We start from the raw sequence: 18,097 nt of genomic DNA, 5'->3' as shown, positions 1-18,097 counted from the left end.
ATTGCTCCTCCCCTAAACTTCAAGCATTCCCCATGATTGATGATCTCGGGTAGCTTTGGTAATTGACTGCTCTGAGGTAAGGCATGTTTTAGTTCCAGCAAAGTGATTGGAGGAAGCTGCACAAACACATACACACTAACGTGATAGGTAGCGTGTGTATGTATGTATGTGTGTGTGAGAGAGAGAGAGAAGGAGCGAGGGAGAAAGGCGAAGAAAGTGTGTTGTGTGTATTTTCAAAAGTTCATTTGATCCTTGGGAACGGAAGAAGGGGGCACCATTTCACTCGATTTGCTGAATAACTTTGCTGTAATTAACATAGCCGTAAAAAGACATTATACCAGGGCAATACCTTAAGCACACAGGTTCCACAAAACACAGGTAAAATTGTACATGTTTATAGTAACAGGACGGATTGGCCCATTTAAAACAACAGCAGCAGCAACAACAACACCCCAGTGCATTCAAATCTACACCACTATTTTAAGATAGTGATTTTGCCTTCCAGTCTCCTGGCAGCCTCAGAGCAAAACCTAAAAAGATTTCCCTCTCTCATCCACCCCCCCCCTTCCAAAGACATCACACAGCGTGGCTGATGGAAGCGATCACTTAATGAAGAACGATGCCAAATGGGGTTGGTCTATCTTCTGCTCCTGGAAAAGTAATTTCGACAACAACAGCTAAAAGGTAGTGGTTTTACACAGAAAAGGAAACACGCACACAGAGATCTCTTTGAATACAAGATTCTGGCATGGACGGAGGACTTTGTTTAAAGCAGGCTAGTTTCCGCTGGCAGATCAACTTTGCATGCTCGCTCTCTCTCGCTCTCGCTCCCCCCCCCCTTTAAACCTTTGCAACTGCCTGAGTTCCTTCGGCTTGAATAGTGGCCATTGAATCGCTGCTAGAAGTAAACTCAGAAGAGAGAGAGACTGGGGGGGGGGGGACACACACAATGCGAAGCGCTGGTTAAAGAGTGCAGTTAGGCAGATAAGGGTATTGAGTGGTAAAATAATCTAATAATAATAAAGCATGCCAGTGCTAGGCTTGTATGGCACTCCCCCCCCACCCCATTTCTGGCTTTTTGCAGTTCCCCCACCACGCGCACGCACGAACCCAGGCAGCCTTTCTTTCTCTCCCTCTCCCTCTCTTCCTTCTCCTGTGCCTCCTTCTTTATCCCACACTCTCCCTTTCCTATCTGAAAAGGCACGTTGATTTGCTATGGGTATGATTTGCAGGGTGGCTTTCTCCCCCCCCCCCCCGGGTGGCGTGGAAGCAGCCCTGATTGCATACTCTGCATATCACAGGCTTTAAGCGCTCGCTCGCTCGCTGGTTCTGTGCTCGCTCTCTTCTCCTCTCCCTCTCCCCTCTCCCTTGTATGTGTCTCTGTTGTAGGACTGGCTATGGCCACCACTACTTCCGGGTTCCGTCATTTCATTCTCCCGCCGATCAGCGCTGCAAAACTGAGCCTCTTCTATAAGCCAGCCAGCAGCCAACCTGCCAACACTTACTGACACTCACTCATCTCAGAGGGAGAGGTGAAGAGGGAGACAAAATACCTACCGGGGAAAAAAAAAGAACGGAGGAAGTCCACGTTTTGCAAACTATTCCATTTTTCTTCGCATCCTACCCCACCCTCCCCCTCCCGGTAGTTAAAAAAAAAGGGGGAGAGAGGGAGAAAAGAACCTATAGCTCTCCTACAAGACAAACCCCAAACGCGGAGTTACTGAGAGAAGAACCCGAGGTTAAAAAGATTCCTCTTTTCTTCTTCATCATCATCAGCCATCATTCATTCACTACCTTGACATTCCATGGCTTTGATTGACAGCTGGAGTGGCAAAAAGCCATGAGACACGACAGTTTGGTTACATGTGGGTTGCTGACGGGCCGATCGTAACCTTCAGTTGGGGGGTTGACGATTTTTAATTTTTTTTAATTATTATTATTTTTTACGCAAAGGAAGAAAAAAAAGGAAAGAGACAGAGAAAGGGGAAACGGAGAAGCAGCGCGCGGGAAAAAAGAAGATCACAAACTCGACGGGGTTCTTTGCCTACTTTTTATTGTTATTGCTGTTGTCTTTTATGATTATTTAAGCGTGCTGGAGAAGTCTATAAGTGGGTCGAAAGGACAAGGGGGAAAAGGGATTCTTCTTCTTCTTCACCACTCAATCACTTTTTGTTGTTGTAGCTGGACTGGGATATTAAATATAGGACACCTCCAGGAGTTTATCGGAGCGCAGACTGATGGCGCAAAGGGTAGGTTTAAATCTCCAACACTTACCTTACGTGTATAAATCCTCTCTTAAGAGGGCCTGTCGGATTTGCTCGCCTCCGTCGCTGCTGCTCATGGCGGCCACTATTTAAAAAACAACAAAACAAATAGCAGCAAAAATTATTCACCGGTTTTGTGTGTGTGCGCGTGTGCGGGAGTGTGTGTGTGTGTCTATCTCTCTCTCTCCCTCTCTCCCTCTGTGTGAATGTGCGTGCGTGCGTGTGTGTGTGTCTGTCTGCAATTGTTCCACGCTTCTTTCCTCTCTAGCTTTTCCCCCAGCAGCGCGATTTCCCTGCTCCTCTCTAGCTGCTCAGTGGCGCGGGGTTCACAGGGGGGAAGGCTTGCCTGCTGCTGCTGCTGCTGCTGCCGCCGCCGCCGCCGCCGCCGCTGTGGCTGTTGCTGCCGCCGCCGCCGCCGCCGCTGCCTAGGAAATTCAGCTACATTTGCTGCTTGGTTTGTCTCTGGTTTTGACAAGGACAAGGGGGAATTGCTGCTAAATAATGTTTCTGGTAACTTTCAGATTATTTGCTCTCCCACCCCCCCCCCACCCCACTCCTCCCTCGCGCTCTTCCTTTCCCTTCCCAGTCCTGCTTCCCACCGCCGCTCCGAAGTATTAATCTGTTTACTTGTGGGTTGTTTTGTTTATTCGTGCTCCGCTCTCTTCTGACTCGGCGAACATTTTTCGCTTCTCCCTCTCCACGCTTCCAGTTTCCTCCTTTATTTTGCCTTCGGTAGATTTCTCCTCGCCATCAGCAAAAACACACACTCTGTCTCTCTTTCTCGCACACACACATACTCCCGGTCCCTTCATTCCCTTCCCCCAGCTCTATAAACTGCACTTTTTATTTTGATTTCAGTCTGTACAGCTTTCTCTCTCTCCACCCTCCCCTCTCTCTGTTGTGGCTGGTCCTGGTTTGTAGTTTTGCTCTGTTTTGTCTGAGTCTGGGTGCTTTACTCTCTTCTGACTTTTGTTGTTGTTGTGTTTTTTTTATTTTATTTCTCTCTCCCTCTTTTTTTGCTCTTTTTTTTCTTTCCTCAAACCCTCTTTTCTCCCCCTGGTTTTCTTTCTTTCTCTTTCTTTCTTTCTTTCTTTCTTCTTTCTTTCTTTCTTCTGGCCCATTTTCTTTTTGACAGTACGATGAGCTGCCTCATTACGGCGGGATGGACGGAGTAGGGGTACCTGCTTCCATGTACGGAGACCCTCACGCCCCCAGGCCGATCCCCCCAGTCCACCACTTGAACCACGGGCCGCCACTCCATGCCAGCCAGCATTATGGAGCCCACGCCCCGCACCCCAATGTCATGCCGGCCAGCATGGGATCGGCTGTCAACGACGCCCTGAAGCGGGACAAGGATGCGATCTACGGGTAGGTACGAGGCAGGGCGAGCCCGGCGCCATGGCCCGGGTCCTTTGCAGCTTCTGTGCGGAGGGGGTGCGCGCGCGGAGTGCTCGGGGATCTTCTTTCAGAGCAGAGACGATCGTAGCAAAGAGTTCCGAGCGGGTAGCCCTGCTGCTTCCAGGCGAGAGGGAAATGGCAGGGAAAGGTTTCGAGCAGCGTTTTCAAACAGGCTGCCCTTCCCTGTGTTGCTGCGCTTCTTTTAAGTGATCAGAGCAATTTAGGTCGGTTTAGTAAGGAATGCCGTGATCCCCTATATGGGAGAGTGCACTACAGTGCAGAAATCCACCGATATTTCGGATGGACCCATAAGGTAAACTGAAACTGTACTGTATTCCCTTTTTCAGTTAAAGCAGCCTTGATCAGGCTTCCCTAACCGGAGAGTAAGCCTATGTTATAGTTCCGCAGGAACATTTTACACAGATGTAAGTTCCATGGGGGTTGTTTTGTTTATTATTTAGGGGCTGAGCTGTAAATATAGAGCCGACTCAAAAATAAGACGGCGGGGGTAGCCCTTGAAAACACCCCCAAACGCGGACAAAAATAAATTGAGAAAAGAGGTGGGAGTTGCTGACATCCACAGGAGAACAACTAAGCATTGTAGTTGGGAGAATGGAAGTAACTCTCATCAGTCCAGTTCTGTTTGGCTTATTATTACATTGCTCTAAAATAGGATGTAGTGTCATCACCATCCGAGGAGAGATAAAGAAGGAAAAACTAGAGAAAAACAGATTTTCTGCTTATACACAAATGCCATACTTTCGCTTTCCCCTACTTCAATGTCTGCTAGGGCAATTGGGGTGTCTGCGTTAGTATTTAATATATATATATATTTCTGTTCAGCTCGTTTATGGCTGGGCAGTTGGTATTTTTATCAGGATGCCCTTCTTCAGCCTGGAGAAACTTTGCTGGCATCCTCTTCCCCCCTCTTCCCTTCCCTTCAGCAAAAATGCACGTTTTCTGGCTGCTGTTAGATTTCACCGAGATATTAAGCAGTTTAAACAGTTTGCGTAAGAATAAAGTTTCCCCTTTTAGCTGGGGGGCAGGAGCGCCCACCCCACCCCTCCTTTAGTTATTGTGGAAACCACGAAAACTTGGCAGCTGAGCTACTGACTACTCGCCTTCTCGGTGCTCATTGTATTGGTTTGTGAGGGCCCGATTTTGGCGCTTTTTTTTTTAATTTAAAGTTTGCATGTGTGTATGTATGTTGTTTTCCTCTCTGGCCTTGGCCTCGCTTTCCAGTGCTGCTTCCCCGCCCCATTTTTTTCCCCCCTTTATGGAAAGGCTGAGGCGTTGTGAGAAAGCGTGGACGTGTTTTGCTTTTTATTTTCGACAGGAAAAAAAATACTTGTTGATCAGACTTTTTTTTTTCTCTCCCCCACCCTCTCTCTCCTCCTCCTCCTCCTCCTCCTCCTCTCAACATCTCCTTTAACCCCCACCCCACCCCCTTTTTTTCTTTTGTGTGTCACTGCCCGGCAGGCACCCGTTGTTCCCCCTCTTAGCTCTGGTCTTTGAGAAGTGCGAGCTGGCGACCTGTACCCCGCGAGAGCCTGGGGTGGCCGGCGGAGACGTCTGCTCCTCAGACTCCTTCAACGAGGACATCGCCGTCTTCGCCAAACAGGTCGAACGTTTTTTAACCCGCCTTTTCTGCACTCCCCGCGCAACACCCCCCCCCCAGGCAAAAGCAACACCTCGCACAAAACACCTCTTCTCCCCCCCCCCAACCCAACCCCACCCCGCGCAAAACGCAACAACACAACTTTTTCCACGTCTCATTCCAAGTTGTGAGGGAGAGAAACGAAGCGTGTGAGAGTGCTTACATAACGTGGTTGTGTTTGTGAGGAAAGATTCCTCGCCAAAAACTGGCCCAAATCATATCTTCACCCGCACCCCCCCTCTCTTCTCCCCGTCTCCCCTTTCTTTCTTTCTTTCTCTCTCCTCTCTCTCTCTTTCCCTCTCTCTCTCTTCAGTGGACACTGGGAGACATTCATTGGTCACTCTTAGCTTAACAGGAAAGGGGCATTGTTAAATGCGGGTGGGGGGTTAAAAACTGCGAAGGGTTTTAAGTCTTTCTGAAACCTCTCAGTTAAACAGGGTGGGTGGGTGGGTGGGGTGGGTTTTGGGGCAGAAACTGCACAGAGTGGCCTTCAGTTTGCGGCACTCTCCTTTAGTTCACATATTTATATCCTTTCCCCTTCCAGTTTGGACTGCTGGTGGTGGTGTTTGGGGTGGGGGGAGTGTTAATAGGAGTGTGTATATTAAAGACAGCTGAAATATGCACTGATTTCCCCCCCTCCCCTTACTTCTACTTCATGTAGGTTCGGGCGGAAAAGCCACTTTTTTCTTCAAATCCAGAGTTGGACAATTTGGTAAGGTTCACTTCACCCCCCCAACCCCATTTTGACTTTTCTTGCCCCTTGCTCCAAGAAACCCCAGCTTGCCCTTTTTTAATTATTAATTTTTTAAAAAAGGTATAATTGCTAGTAGGCTGTGTGTGTGTGTGTGTGTGTGTGTGTGTGTGTGTGAGAGAGAGAGAGAGAGAGAGAGAGAGAGAAACAGACAAGACAGAGAAAGAAAGAAAGATGCTTATAGAAAGTGACACTAAGGAACCCGGAAAGAGCGAACCATCCTTATCCAGGGGCTTCAAAGAGCTCCAGTTCTTAAACATGGCAAGAGGACAACAAACACTTGAGTTCCCAATGCATTGCAAAGCTGGGTTTAAGCCCCGGGAAGCAAAAGGGAAGGAAACGGTGGCAACACGATTCTTTTGCTAATGTGGGCGATTTCAATATTAAAAGTGCTAGAAATCCGCTTGCAAAAGAGGTGAAGGCAAACCATTCATCTGGAGCATTTCACCTTTTCTTCTTTTAAAAAAGCCGGTGGTATGGTTGTTTGGTTGCTTTGCGGACTTTCAGAAACCACTGGGAGAAGGACACCTCTGTAAACCACTAATAGCTGCTTCTCTTTAAATGTGTGTGAGAGAGTAAGGTTTTTTGTTTTTTTAAGTGCTTTAGGTTAAAGTTGATCAAAATTGCCCGAGCGTGTCCAATGAGCTAAAATCCTGGATAATGAGGGTGCGCCCTGACCATCAGCGGCTCCCTGCTTGAGTTTTTACTTCTCCCAAATGACAGCTTCTCTGCTCCCAATTTTCTTTCAGATGATCCAAGCAATACAAGTCTTAAGGTTTCACCTTTTGGAATTAGAAAAGGTAAGAGCATGGGGTGCTACCTCCTTTTTTATTTAACACCCGCCCATCCCTGCATCTTAAAGGTTGTCTTTCGGGAAATGTCAGCTGGACACTGTAACTAGTACTACAAAGCACCGGGTGACACTCAACAAAACAGGCACTCCCCCCCCCTTCTGGAACTTCTCTATTATTTCCAGTTCCAATCACCCTTTCAACTAGCCCCTCCTTTCCCAATGGATTGTATCTCCCCTCTCTGTCTTCCAGCCCTCTGCAATTTTCTTCAACCAGGGATAGTATTTTAAAATTAAGTATCTTCTCATTCAGTGCAGACCTGATCCTCCCATTATCTCTGAGCAAAACATTAAGATTACAAAGAGAGTCACAGTGCCTATGGAAAGGCTAAGGTGCTACAAGGAAATGATTTTGTGATAAAGATCTCTCCTAGTTCCTATAGGAGGTTTCAAAATGTTCACTGCTCTGTCCCAATCCTTTCTGCCACTCTTCCCTGCTGAACTGCCTATGCTTCTAGATTTTTATTTACGTTTGTCCAGATTTCAGTGCTTTTGATATTATCCTAAATCAGATTTTCTTCTGTCTATAGAGTAGGCTCTCCCCCTTCCTAACTTGTTGCTCAGGCAAGTCTCAGGGGAATAATATGTGCTGTAACAATTTCTCTATTGTTTCCTTGCCTTCAACTATTATGCCCCTTAATTAGAGTTATTCTTGGAATAGATTTCTTTCACAACTGGGGGGAAAACCCTCTCCAGTTGCAATCTGATATTTTTCCTCCCACACTCAATTATTATTTTTAATTTTCTTTTTCTTTCCCTTTATTTAAATATATCCAGGTCCATGAGTTGTGTGATAATTTCTGCCATCGGTACATTAGCTGTTTGAAAGGCAAAATGCCCATAGACCTAGTTATTGATGAAAGAGATGGCAGCTCCAAATCTGATCATGAAGAGCTCTCAGGATCATCCACAAACTTAGCAGACCATGTAAGTCTTTTTGATAATTTGTAAAGGTTATAACACATTTAGTAAATCTGTGGATTGTTGTTGTTATTACCACCACCATCCCAACTATTTTGTAATTATCTGCTTTAAATCATGCTTCATTTTCAGTAGGATATTTTAAAGTTGTTTTTTCTTCAGTTTTTGGGGGTGGGAGACGGGCCCTTTTCATTCAGTTACCGAAAGGTTAATTTATGGCTTGCAGAGTTCATGATCTGAGTAAACGGAAGAGTTGGCAAACTGTTGAATTGGTAGATGCAGCCTTTTCTGCTTTGCAAGACCTATGATCAATGTCACAGAAAAGGAGTAGTAAATAGAAACTTAGTAAAAAGTTGTTCATTTCTGCACTCTGTCTCTAAATGTCAAGTCTTGAGACTTATTGGCAATTATACATTGCATTAAAACAAAGTTATGGTTTCCAGTGCTTTTTCTATGATACAACTTATTATTAGAATGTGGACTTATTGCCAAGTGCCTGGAGCATCTTCATAATAAATTGCAATAACTTTGATGAGCCAATGCACTGCAGAGGCTGGAGAGAATTAAGATTGAGTAACTAGCTACAGGTTAGTGGTTAGTTTTATCACTTCAGTAGCTGGTGAATAAGTTAATGTTTTGGTGGAATGTTCACAAGTGTAGTTGCATGTCTGGCAGTGGTTTTTCTGCATGTGTTTGCCAATTTACTTCAGAGAAGAACTTGGGAAAATTTACCATAAGTATCTACATTGTTAAGCTTTTAAACTTGGGGAAGAAGAAAATACAGTGAAGAAACCGGTTGGGGGGAGTTACTTAGGCTTTGGCAATGAGCTCATGAAACAAACAACATAGACCATGTTAGGAACAATATTTTAACTGTGGGGTATTAAAAGGGGATTCATATGCTATGTATAGGCATCTAGAGGTAATCTTTAATATGCCAAGAAAAGTAGATATACATGTGAAGAAGCAGGTTTCTGTTTGATTATTTTCCTTTTCGAAAGTATGTTGTCAGGTAGTTAAATATTTGCTTTTGTTGTGTATTGTGTTACCTTTGTTCAGAAGAGCAGAAGTAGTTGTAAAAAGAAAAGAAAAAACACCCTAGATTTATATACGTTGTAAACCAATTATTTAATTTTTAAATTCTATCATTCTATTGTTCCATTGTCAATTTCCCCTTCTTTTGAAATATGGTAACTTCAGGGACAAATCTTCATGATATTTACTATTTTATAGTTATCACTCTTAAGCTACACACACACAGACGTACGAGTAGAAACTACTGAAAGTTTCCTTGTTGTTTTATGATGTCATTTGCTGCTAATAAGGTCCATGAAGCATGACAGAACTTTGACAAATATTTCTTGTATGCAATTTCAAACCTTAAAGTAGTGTGCATGTGAGTTTGTGGGGCCCTTAGAAAAGGTTCTGAAATGATAGGCATCCTGAAGGATAAGCATCCACTATATAAAGCAGTGCAAAAACATTGCATGTGTTCCCAGAATAGTTTCATTATAAGAATTTGTTTCATGTGGAAGTGTAGAAATGGAGCATGCTGATGTTTATATTGAGGAGATTAGATAAACTAGCCCAGGGGTCTGCAACCCGCGGCTCCGGAGCCGCATGTGGCTCTTTTACACCTTTGCCGTGGCTACGGGGCGGATACTAGTGAGGGGAGGAGGCGCATTGTGCGCCCCGACACTCCCCACTGTGGTGAGCGCTGTACTGGCTGTGACGTCGCATGGGGGCGGTGCGTGCATTAGTCACGCACCGTCCCGACGTCACCTTCCCGCCCACTGTCAGGTCGCGGCTCCGGAGATATATTCGTTTTAAATGTCGCAATGGTTTTGCGGCTCCCAGTTTTTTCCCCTTTGGAAACGGGTCCAAATGGCTCTCTTTGTCTTAAAGGTTGCAGACCCCTGAACTAGCCTGTTTAGGGCCCTGGCAGATGGCGAATGCTCAAGCCAATTTGAAGTGCTCCATTATAATATTTAAATTCACCTACAGTGATAGGATGAGGTTTCAGGGGGCTAGCATTTTATAATTTTATAACTGCCTTAATGGAAAATAACCTCTTTTCCTTTTTGATCTGAAACAACAAACTCAAAAAAAGTGACAATATATTTATCTTACACCCATTAGAGTTTGCCACTTCACTGGGTATTACAATTTAAAGCCTTTTATTTCCTGGAGATTTGAGCCATAACATTTTTACCTTAGCCCCCTGCTATTTGTCTTGAAAGAAAGCAATAATTTGTGCAACAAGAACGCCAACTGGGAAATGAAGAGTTGTATCATGTAGTTGCATTTAGGGAATAGTGTCTTATTAGACATGTGAGTTAACATTGTCATCCAACATAAAACTTTAAACTAATATTATATAGTTGTAGATTGTATGTATCTGTATACAGATAAAGAGATCTATCTTTGTAGGAAGTTTCATCTAGCTGGTTTGTGTTATTACAATGCTCTAAAAAGCAGTTTGTAATAATGGTGCCTTTGTAATTTTAATATTTTGCTGGAAATGATTCATTCGTGAATGCCTACCTGCAAATTAGAATGGTTAGCATGAAAACTTCTCCAATTTTATACTGTAGGTTTGTTCCCCCCTCCCATTTGCTTTGATATGCATATTTAAAATACAGCCCCAGGCTAAATCTCATTTGGTGAAAGTTGGTGCAGGGGTGATGATGAACCACTTCAGAAGGACACAGACAGCATGTTGTTTCCTCTGTTTTATTTCTTGGCCCACTGTTCTGATCCATGGATCCTTCTCATAGTTTTATATGCATTTGAAATACTGACAATATTTCAATTGATTGAATATGAATAATGACAGCTTTAAAAAGAAGTGTAATTTAATTTGTTCTGTGCCAGGGCTTCTCTTGTGGATATGACAGTTTGTGACAGATACTTGACACCCCCAAATCTCTATACCTCTATTCAGTGTGCTTGTGTATGTTTATGGGTATAGGTCTACAGCAGTGGCAGCAGTATATTAGATACTAATGGGGCTCATGATTTTATATCACTACCCAGCTTAAGAATATAGCTGAAGGATACTGAAGAAATGAGAGACTAGCTAATATTTACAGAAGGGCTCTTGAATATGTGATATTCAAATACTGTATATTTTCTTTATGGGACCCCACTGCTGTGATATTTATCTAACTTAACCTGGTAGTCAAAACAAAAAAAATTCCTTCCAGTAGCACCTTAAAGACCAACTAAGTCAGTTCTTGGTATGAGCTTTCGTGTGCATGCACACTTCTTCAGATACACATCTGTATCTGAAGAAGTGTGCATGCACACGAAAGCTCATACCAAGAACTGACTTAGTTGGTCTTTAAGGTGCTACTGGAAGGAATTTTTTTTGTTTTGACTATGGCAGACCAACACGGCTACCTATCTGTAACTTAACCTGGTAGGAGAAACAGTTTGGTCTCTACAAAAGCAATACATTTTCTAGGAAAGCCAGATACCCCTGCTACGGTTGATGGCAACAAAATGCAAATACTGAATTATATTTTATTGTTCTGTTAACTTTTATATAGCACTGTAAGGGTAAGTTGGCATATAACTTTGTACTGTATATCAACTAGGATAATGCTAGCCACTGAAAAGCTGCAACTGTTGTTATATACTATGCTGCATTTAGTAAATATAACAGCCCATAATTAGCATTTGAATTTTTAACACCCTCATATACTTTTATTGCTCTAAGGTATTAGCTGTAGATGGGTAGAAGGTAATTACAACCATGCCCTGACTGAACCAGACTAACTAAAAACCTACTCTAGTTACAGTTCAACTTGTGGTTCTTAGGAACGACAATTTATCACTGTTTCATGTGTACATATATAGCCTAATATGTATTCCTGGTGCTCCAGTTTTCGTTCGGGTTAACCATAACTCATATTTTAAAATAATGGCAGTAAAATGTTTACTACTATAGGTATTTCAATAGCAACTAACAGCTTGTTTAACCTATACAGTTGAATGTTTACGCAGAATCATTTTCTATAGAAATCCCACTGATTCCAAGGAGCCTTGCGTGCATGTAACTACTCAAAGGATTGCAGCTTCTTTTGGCATTTCTGAATTAATGGTTTTGAGAAAAGACATACCAATCTTTCCCCTTGCTTGTATATCATTTCAAGCTGAGTTCTTTCTTCACAGAGGCCAAAGCTGACTCTCCTGTCAAGAACATGGATGAGTTGGGCCTCATGTTGTAGGATAAACATCAAAACAGAGTTTGGGAAATATTAATGTGCATAATTTGCACAAGCATTTTTCTATATAACAATACTTTATATTTATGTAAGTGCTCAACACTGTTTATAACCATTATCTCAATAATTCTTACAATTGATCTGTAAGGAAAGTTATATTATCCCCATGTTACATATAGATGACTGAGGCTGAGAAATTGGCTTCCTAATACCTCCCTATAAACTCTTCTGTAGTTGAGAATGAGTTCACATGTTACATTTTCTTAAATATATAAGATTTTTTAAGTTTAAACCTAAAATTGTAAATTGTTAATGCAATGGATAGTTATTTGAAACTACATAGAAACAGAGCCAGAACGATGTGCAGCTCTTGTTGAGTGTGTTCCTGCTGGGTTTGCTGCTTTGTAACATGTGAAATTGCTTAATATATTGACTGTACGTTTATGTGTACTTAAAAAAATTATCATCACCATTTACAACAAATTGATTCCATATGTGTAAAAGAAAATATCTGTTTTCATATGTACTTCAGTTTTCTTTTCTGGACTTTGAAATGTTGCACCGTTTTCTAACATCATGCAAAGCATGATTGTGGTAAAATGAATAAATTACATAGGGCAACATTCTTTTTTCCTGGTTTCTCAGATTTATCTTTAGCTCTTTTATTAACCAAGAAGTGAACATCAACTTACTCTAAAAGGCTATTGCCAGGAATGCAAGATCAGGGCATAAAGGCTTTTTTGTAAGATTTAGGATTGAGACCCATGTTACTACCGGCATGTATGGATTCTGCTCTCTATGGCAGGCAGTTTGTGTGAAGCAGGTATCCCATGGTTGCAGCGATATTTACCGTACCATTACAAACCCTTGAGTAAAGGGAGGGATTACTTGAAATGTAGTATCAATTTCAGTAGGGCTGCTTAAGAGTAGGTGGTTCCAGGAGTGTGACTATATTATTTTCTAGTGGTCATACTGTGTATAATATAAAAAAGGAAAGTAATCTGCCCTCACAGCAATAGTAATAGTATGTCGCTAAATTCCATAGTTTGTGGTTTGAGGCTTGCAAAGCTACAGGCTTTAGCATATATGATACCAAGATTTTAACCCTACTGAGGAATAACATATTTGATAAGCTGACACCTTCTCTGGTGATTTTTGTATAAATGTCACTCAATCATTTCTGTTTTGCTAACAACCACTTCATGCATTATATTTGACATAATAATGCTGTTCCATTTTGGTTCTAATGAAATCATTGCAAAGTTAGTCACTTTCTTAAATGTGCCCGGATTTCCCCTATGGAGACTCAATTGCCACGCTAGGTAAGGTGTTGTCAATTTTAACTAAAGACAGGCAAACACTTATATATGATTTTTTTTATTTCTCCTTTTGCTTAGGTCTTTCATAGGGTGGGGGAGGGCATCATCTTATGGAGTTGGACCTGGCTCTCTAGTACTAGAAGTACTATTTATTTATTTACTTATTTGTTTGTCCTAAGATTTATTACCTGCCCTTCACCATAAGGTCTCAGGATGGGTTACAACAATATAATGTGCAGTTATAAAAACCGACGAAGCTGTTACAATTGTAAAAGCAAGAAAACAATTCCAAATAGAACAGAGCAATACAAATGCAGCAGAAGAGGTGTCCAGCACAAATGTATGAGGATAATTATATGGTAAAACTGTATGGTAGTGATTTGTGAGGTAAAAAAAATAGCACCTAAAAGGAATTGTTGGAAATAGGCAGCTTTTGAAAATAACCTACCTTTAAAGCCTCATTTAGACCACAGGTGGTCTATAGATTATATTAAAAGTTTAGTTGAAATATAAAATGCACAAGAGATTTATATACCTTTTAGGTATATCCTTGTAGGATAGATGTGTTTAAAAAGATAGTTTAAGGCAGGTAATGTTTTTAAAAAGCTTATGAAAACTGTCACCACTGGGAGAAATCTGCAATAAGAGATTTACGCAGAATGCTTCAGAATTAATAAAAATATTTAAAAACACATTGGATTGGGGTGAGGGTGCGGATGTAAAAACAATTATCCCTTTTCACTAAAAGCCATATTTGTTGTATTATTTGTGCAATTCTGTGCACAGCGTTGATCATTTTTATTTATCCATGTAATATAATTTTAGGAACACAGACATTTTAAAACTGTGGGGTTTTTTATTAGTTTGTTTTATATTAGATAAAAGCAAACTTCAGTGCTACAGAATAGAAGTAAATCTCACTGAGTACAGTGGGGCTTACTCCTATGTAAGTGTGCATCAAATCGCAATGTGTGTGTGATACGTGTGTGCATGTATGCATATATGTACGCATACCTATTTTATATACTATTACATATACTATTTTACAGATTTAGCCAGTTTAGAGCTTCATGCTCCATACTGAAACTTTATGTGTGTTGCCAGTCACCCCAGCCGGCTCTCAAATTTCTTACATTTAGCTACTTTGCTGTAACCTGGGAATAGGTTCTGTTTCCACCTTGTAGAGTATATTGTGTCTTGTCATGTTTGCGTATAGGACCAAATCATGAGGGCCACAGTAACTGGTGTAGCTTATCTGATTGCCATAATACTACTTGGGTGACTTAAGGTCTCATCTTCTTTATGGCTATGCCACAGATGTGATGAAATGACATGAAGTGAAATGAGATGGATTTGGTCTATAGCCACTGTGCCATGCCAGATTTTCCATATGTGAAACGGATTTATAAGAACTACCTTCAATCCTGTGCACAAAATATATTATACATCTTCTTAATGGGAATCCAGAGGTGGAAGTTTCTTTCCCTGTATTATGAAATGGAATGTTTTATTTATTTGCTGTGTATAGGGAGTGCCTGTTTCTGGATTCTGTATATATTTGAAACACTCATCAAAATCAGTGGATTATATCTTCTTCATTTTATTCACCTGTGTGTGTTATTGCACATATTATGGTGAAATAGAAGCAACTTCATCATGGTAAATTGAGTTGTACCACTATAAAAGCAGTATGAGATCAGAATCAGTCCCAGAGGGGGCCCTTGCATAATTAAGGTGATTTTGCCCAGTTTGGGATACATAAGGAATGTACAGTTAACCCATCTGTATCTGTGTAAGCTGACATTTACACAGAAGTTTGAGGCTTGTTAAATCAGTGTGCTTGGCACTGCGCAAGAGGAGTGACCCATATATAGGCATATAAACAGGGTTTGGAAAGTAATTCTTTTTCTTTTTTTAAAAAAAGGAAGAAGCCAGATCTAGTTGTAGTTAAAATGCTTAATATGTCCACTGGATTTGTAACAATGGCAAAATAGTAACGCAACAGATTTGCCTCAAATTCCTAGAGACTTTTGTGCTTTCCATGCTCTTCTCTAGATTTAGCAAAATTCAATGATAGTGCTAAATCAATTTTTTTTAACTTTCAAGGGAAAAAACACTGGCAAAATTGTGTTTCTGTGGAAGGCTGTGTGCATAAATGAGAAACGTTGGATAGCTGCAGAGTGATCTCCTGTGGCCCTGCTAGTACAAGCCTTCCCCATATTGTCTCCTGCTTTTATATTAATTACAACTTGCATTATCAGCTGTGAGTCTGTAGCCCAGCAAATAGAAAATACTGCCCCTGGAGACCTAGCTTCTTGTATCTATTTTCCATCTCCTATTGTGCGCCACTCAGTATTCACTGCTTTTCTCCTGGTAACACTGCTCTTTAACGCAATTAGGTAAGAGCAAGAGGAGCGCCATCTTTGACTCCCAATTATTAAAACTACTGGGAATAGATACATGTACACTCTGCCTTCAATGGTACATGGTGCTTTAGTTGACGATCAGATACACACAAACTGTAAAATATATGAAGATACTCTACGTGTTAATAATGTTTGTGATGTTAAGGAATCAGCTGTTGTTGTCTGCGTGTAATTCATGCATTTATTTTCCTAGCCAGCACCATTTATAGCATGAGTGCTCATTTAATAGCAAATATATAATAACATCAAACTTTTTTTAAAAAACCCCCAGATACAACATATGTGCCTGTAATAAACTTTAGCTTTAGGCAACAGCCACAATAAAAAGTATGCCAGTATTTCAAGAAGATACTTAGAGCTGAAGTCATATTTTTTGTGGGTTGAAGTCAATGAAAGTTAACTTTTCCGCCCAGTGGATTTGCATATAATGAAATGGTCTTCCAAATGGGTCAGCATGAATTTACATTGAGGGCTTGCCAAGCTTGTGATATCTCTGATTGGTAGCCTATGCTCTCTTCTAGCCCAAACTAGTCCACGGTGAGGTGATGCGTGCATGTTGATACCATACGGATTTTCAAGTTGAGTATAACTTCCTGTGGTGAATGAAAAACTGGTTTCAATAATAGAATCATATAATTGTGGAGTTGGAAGGGACCCTAAGGATCATCTAGTCCAGGCACCCCCAAACTCAGCCCTCTAGCTCTTTTTGGGACTACAACTCCCATCATCTCTAGCTAAGAGGACCAGTGGTCAGGGATGATGGGATCTGTAGTCCCAAAATAGCTGGAGGGCTGAGTTTTGGGGTGCCTGATCGAGTCCAACCCCTTGCAATGCAGGAATCTTAACTAAAGCATCCATAATAGATGGTCATTCAAGCTCTGCTTAAAAAACTCCAGTGACGGAGCATCCACCACCTTCTGAGGGAGTCTGTTCCACTGTCAAACGTAACTGGAAGACACCACAGGGTAACAGAAAAATGTAGCTGCATTGGTCTCAAATATGAGAATAACCCCTAAGGCGACGTATTTTGAGTAATTTTCCAAAAGTGGGTTCAACCCAAACATCCAGTGTCATGAAATGGGTGCGCAGTGCACCATCCATAACACTGTGCAGTATTTGAAAGCAGAGGGCTTTGGGAAGGAGGCGCGAGGCTTTACTTCAATGCTCTAATTCACCAAGAAAGTTTAGGGGACTAGCCTAGTCCCCCTAGTCTACTGACCATACACCACTGGTTAAAAGTCAACTGAAAAAGTAAACCAAAAATTATGACATGCAAAAAATATCAGCACATATTTGGTTCTTATTGTCAGGGCAGTATTTCCCAGTTTTTGGACACCTAATGAATATCCCTATGCTTGTTTTGGTGCAAACTTAGATTTCAGGGCTGATATGAGCTCATGACAGAGCACAAGATAGGAGGTAGTCTTTTAAGTACATGGGGGCTAATTTTCACAATAAAGTTGGAAAGATATTTTGTTTCTACAAAACCCCTGTAATGTAAATATAATTTTTTCTCCAAAAACTAAAAAAGACATAAATGACAACTTATTTAGCTGCACTTTATCCTGTTACAGATGTGTCTGTGGTTATACCATAACCACAAGGTAAACCACACCAACTGGAAACTCCCATTGACTTGAATGACCTGTGAATTAGATTCTAATATATGCAATCAATTAAGCTGATTATATTAATCATGAGTTGTACTCTTAAATTTTTCATTTGGTTCCCGTTTTGGTTACAGTTCTCATGAATGACTATACAATGGGCATTGAGCCAGAGATACAAAATTGTACACAATGGGGGGAAAGTAGCTGAAATACAGATTGAGACATTTTATCCTATAAAATAAATACAACATGGTGCCATTTACTCAACATTTATATGTGTGGGTGGCAGCATTTAGAGTTTCAGAAAGTAGTTGCTCTCCCTTCTTATTCTTCTGCCAATTCTGATTGCATCTTAGGGAATATCTTTGGCTATTATTTTTATCTTCTGAGAAAATGGTGCCAGATTATAATCCTCAAGAATACTGTAATACAAGCAATACATTTTATTTAAGCAGTTGTAAAGCATCTTAGAGCTGACAACTGAGATGAAGTGTAACACAGGTTGGTAAAGAGACCAAATGTTTTCAGCTTCAGGAAGTCTCACTAAAGTGATCCATTCCAAACCATTTATGATTTAGAAATACAGAGACTGGTCAGGCTTTTAAAGTTCTGTATGACAGGTTTTGGTTGACATTTGCCTTAAAATGTAGCTGAGATGCTACTAGTTAACCC

The 18,097-nt window shown here is 41.3% G+C and overlaps 1 protein-coding gene across 18 annotated transcripts in view; it reads left to right on the top strand.

The window, feature by feature from the left end:
• Positions 1–723: 723 nt before the first annotated feature.
• Positions 724–18,097, top strand: part of MEIS2 (Meis homeobox 2) — a 227,168-nt gene continuing 209,794 nt past the window's right edge. For 4 of the 18 annotated variants that reach the window (XM_083744813.1, XM_083744805.1, XM_083744802.1 and 1 more), the window contains exons 1-6: positions 797–2,249; positions 3,400–3,632; positions 5,142–5,283; positions 5,981–6,031; positions 6,820–6,870; positions 7,698–7,847. In XM_083744813.1, coding sequence (XP_083600939.1) covers positions 2,238–2,249; positions 3,400–3,632; positions 5,142–5,283; positions 5,981–6,031; positions 6,820–6,870; positions 7,698–7,847 — 639 coding nt within the window. In that variant the 5' untranslated portion in view covers positions 797–2,237. Of the gene's footprint in view, positions 2,250–2,287; positions 2,775–2,823; positions 3,633–3,751; positions 3,976–5,141; positions 5,284–5,449; positions 5,469–5,980; positions 6,032–6,819; positions 6,871–7,697; positions 7,848–18,097 lie in introns of those variants that run through there. The other 14 variants (XM_083744818.1, XM_083744809.1, XM_083744816.1 and 11 more) reach the window with 13 other exon arrangements.

The sequence above is a fragment of the Podarcis gaigeae genome (assembly GCF_964106915.1).
Source record: "Podarcis gaigeae genome assembly, chromosome: 1".
Classification (NCBI taxonomy): domain Eukaryota; kingdom Metazoa; phylum Chordata; class Lepidosauria; order Squamata; family Lacertidae; genus Podarcis; species Podarcis gaigeae.
The sequence above is the reverse complement of the archived record's forward strand: the minus strand, read 5'-3'. Positions and strand labels throughout refer to the sequence as shown.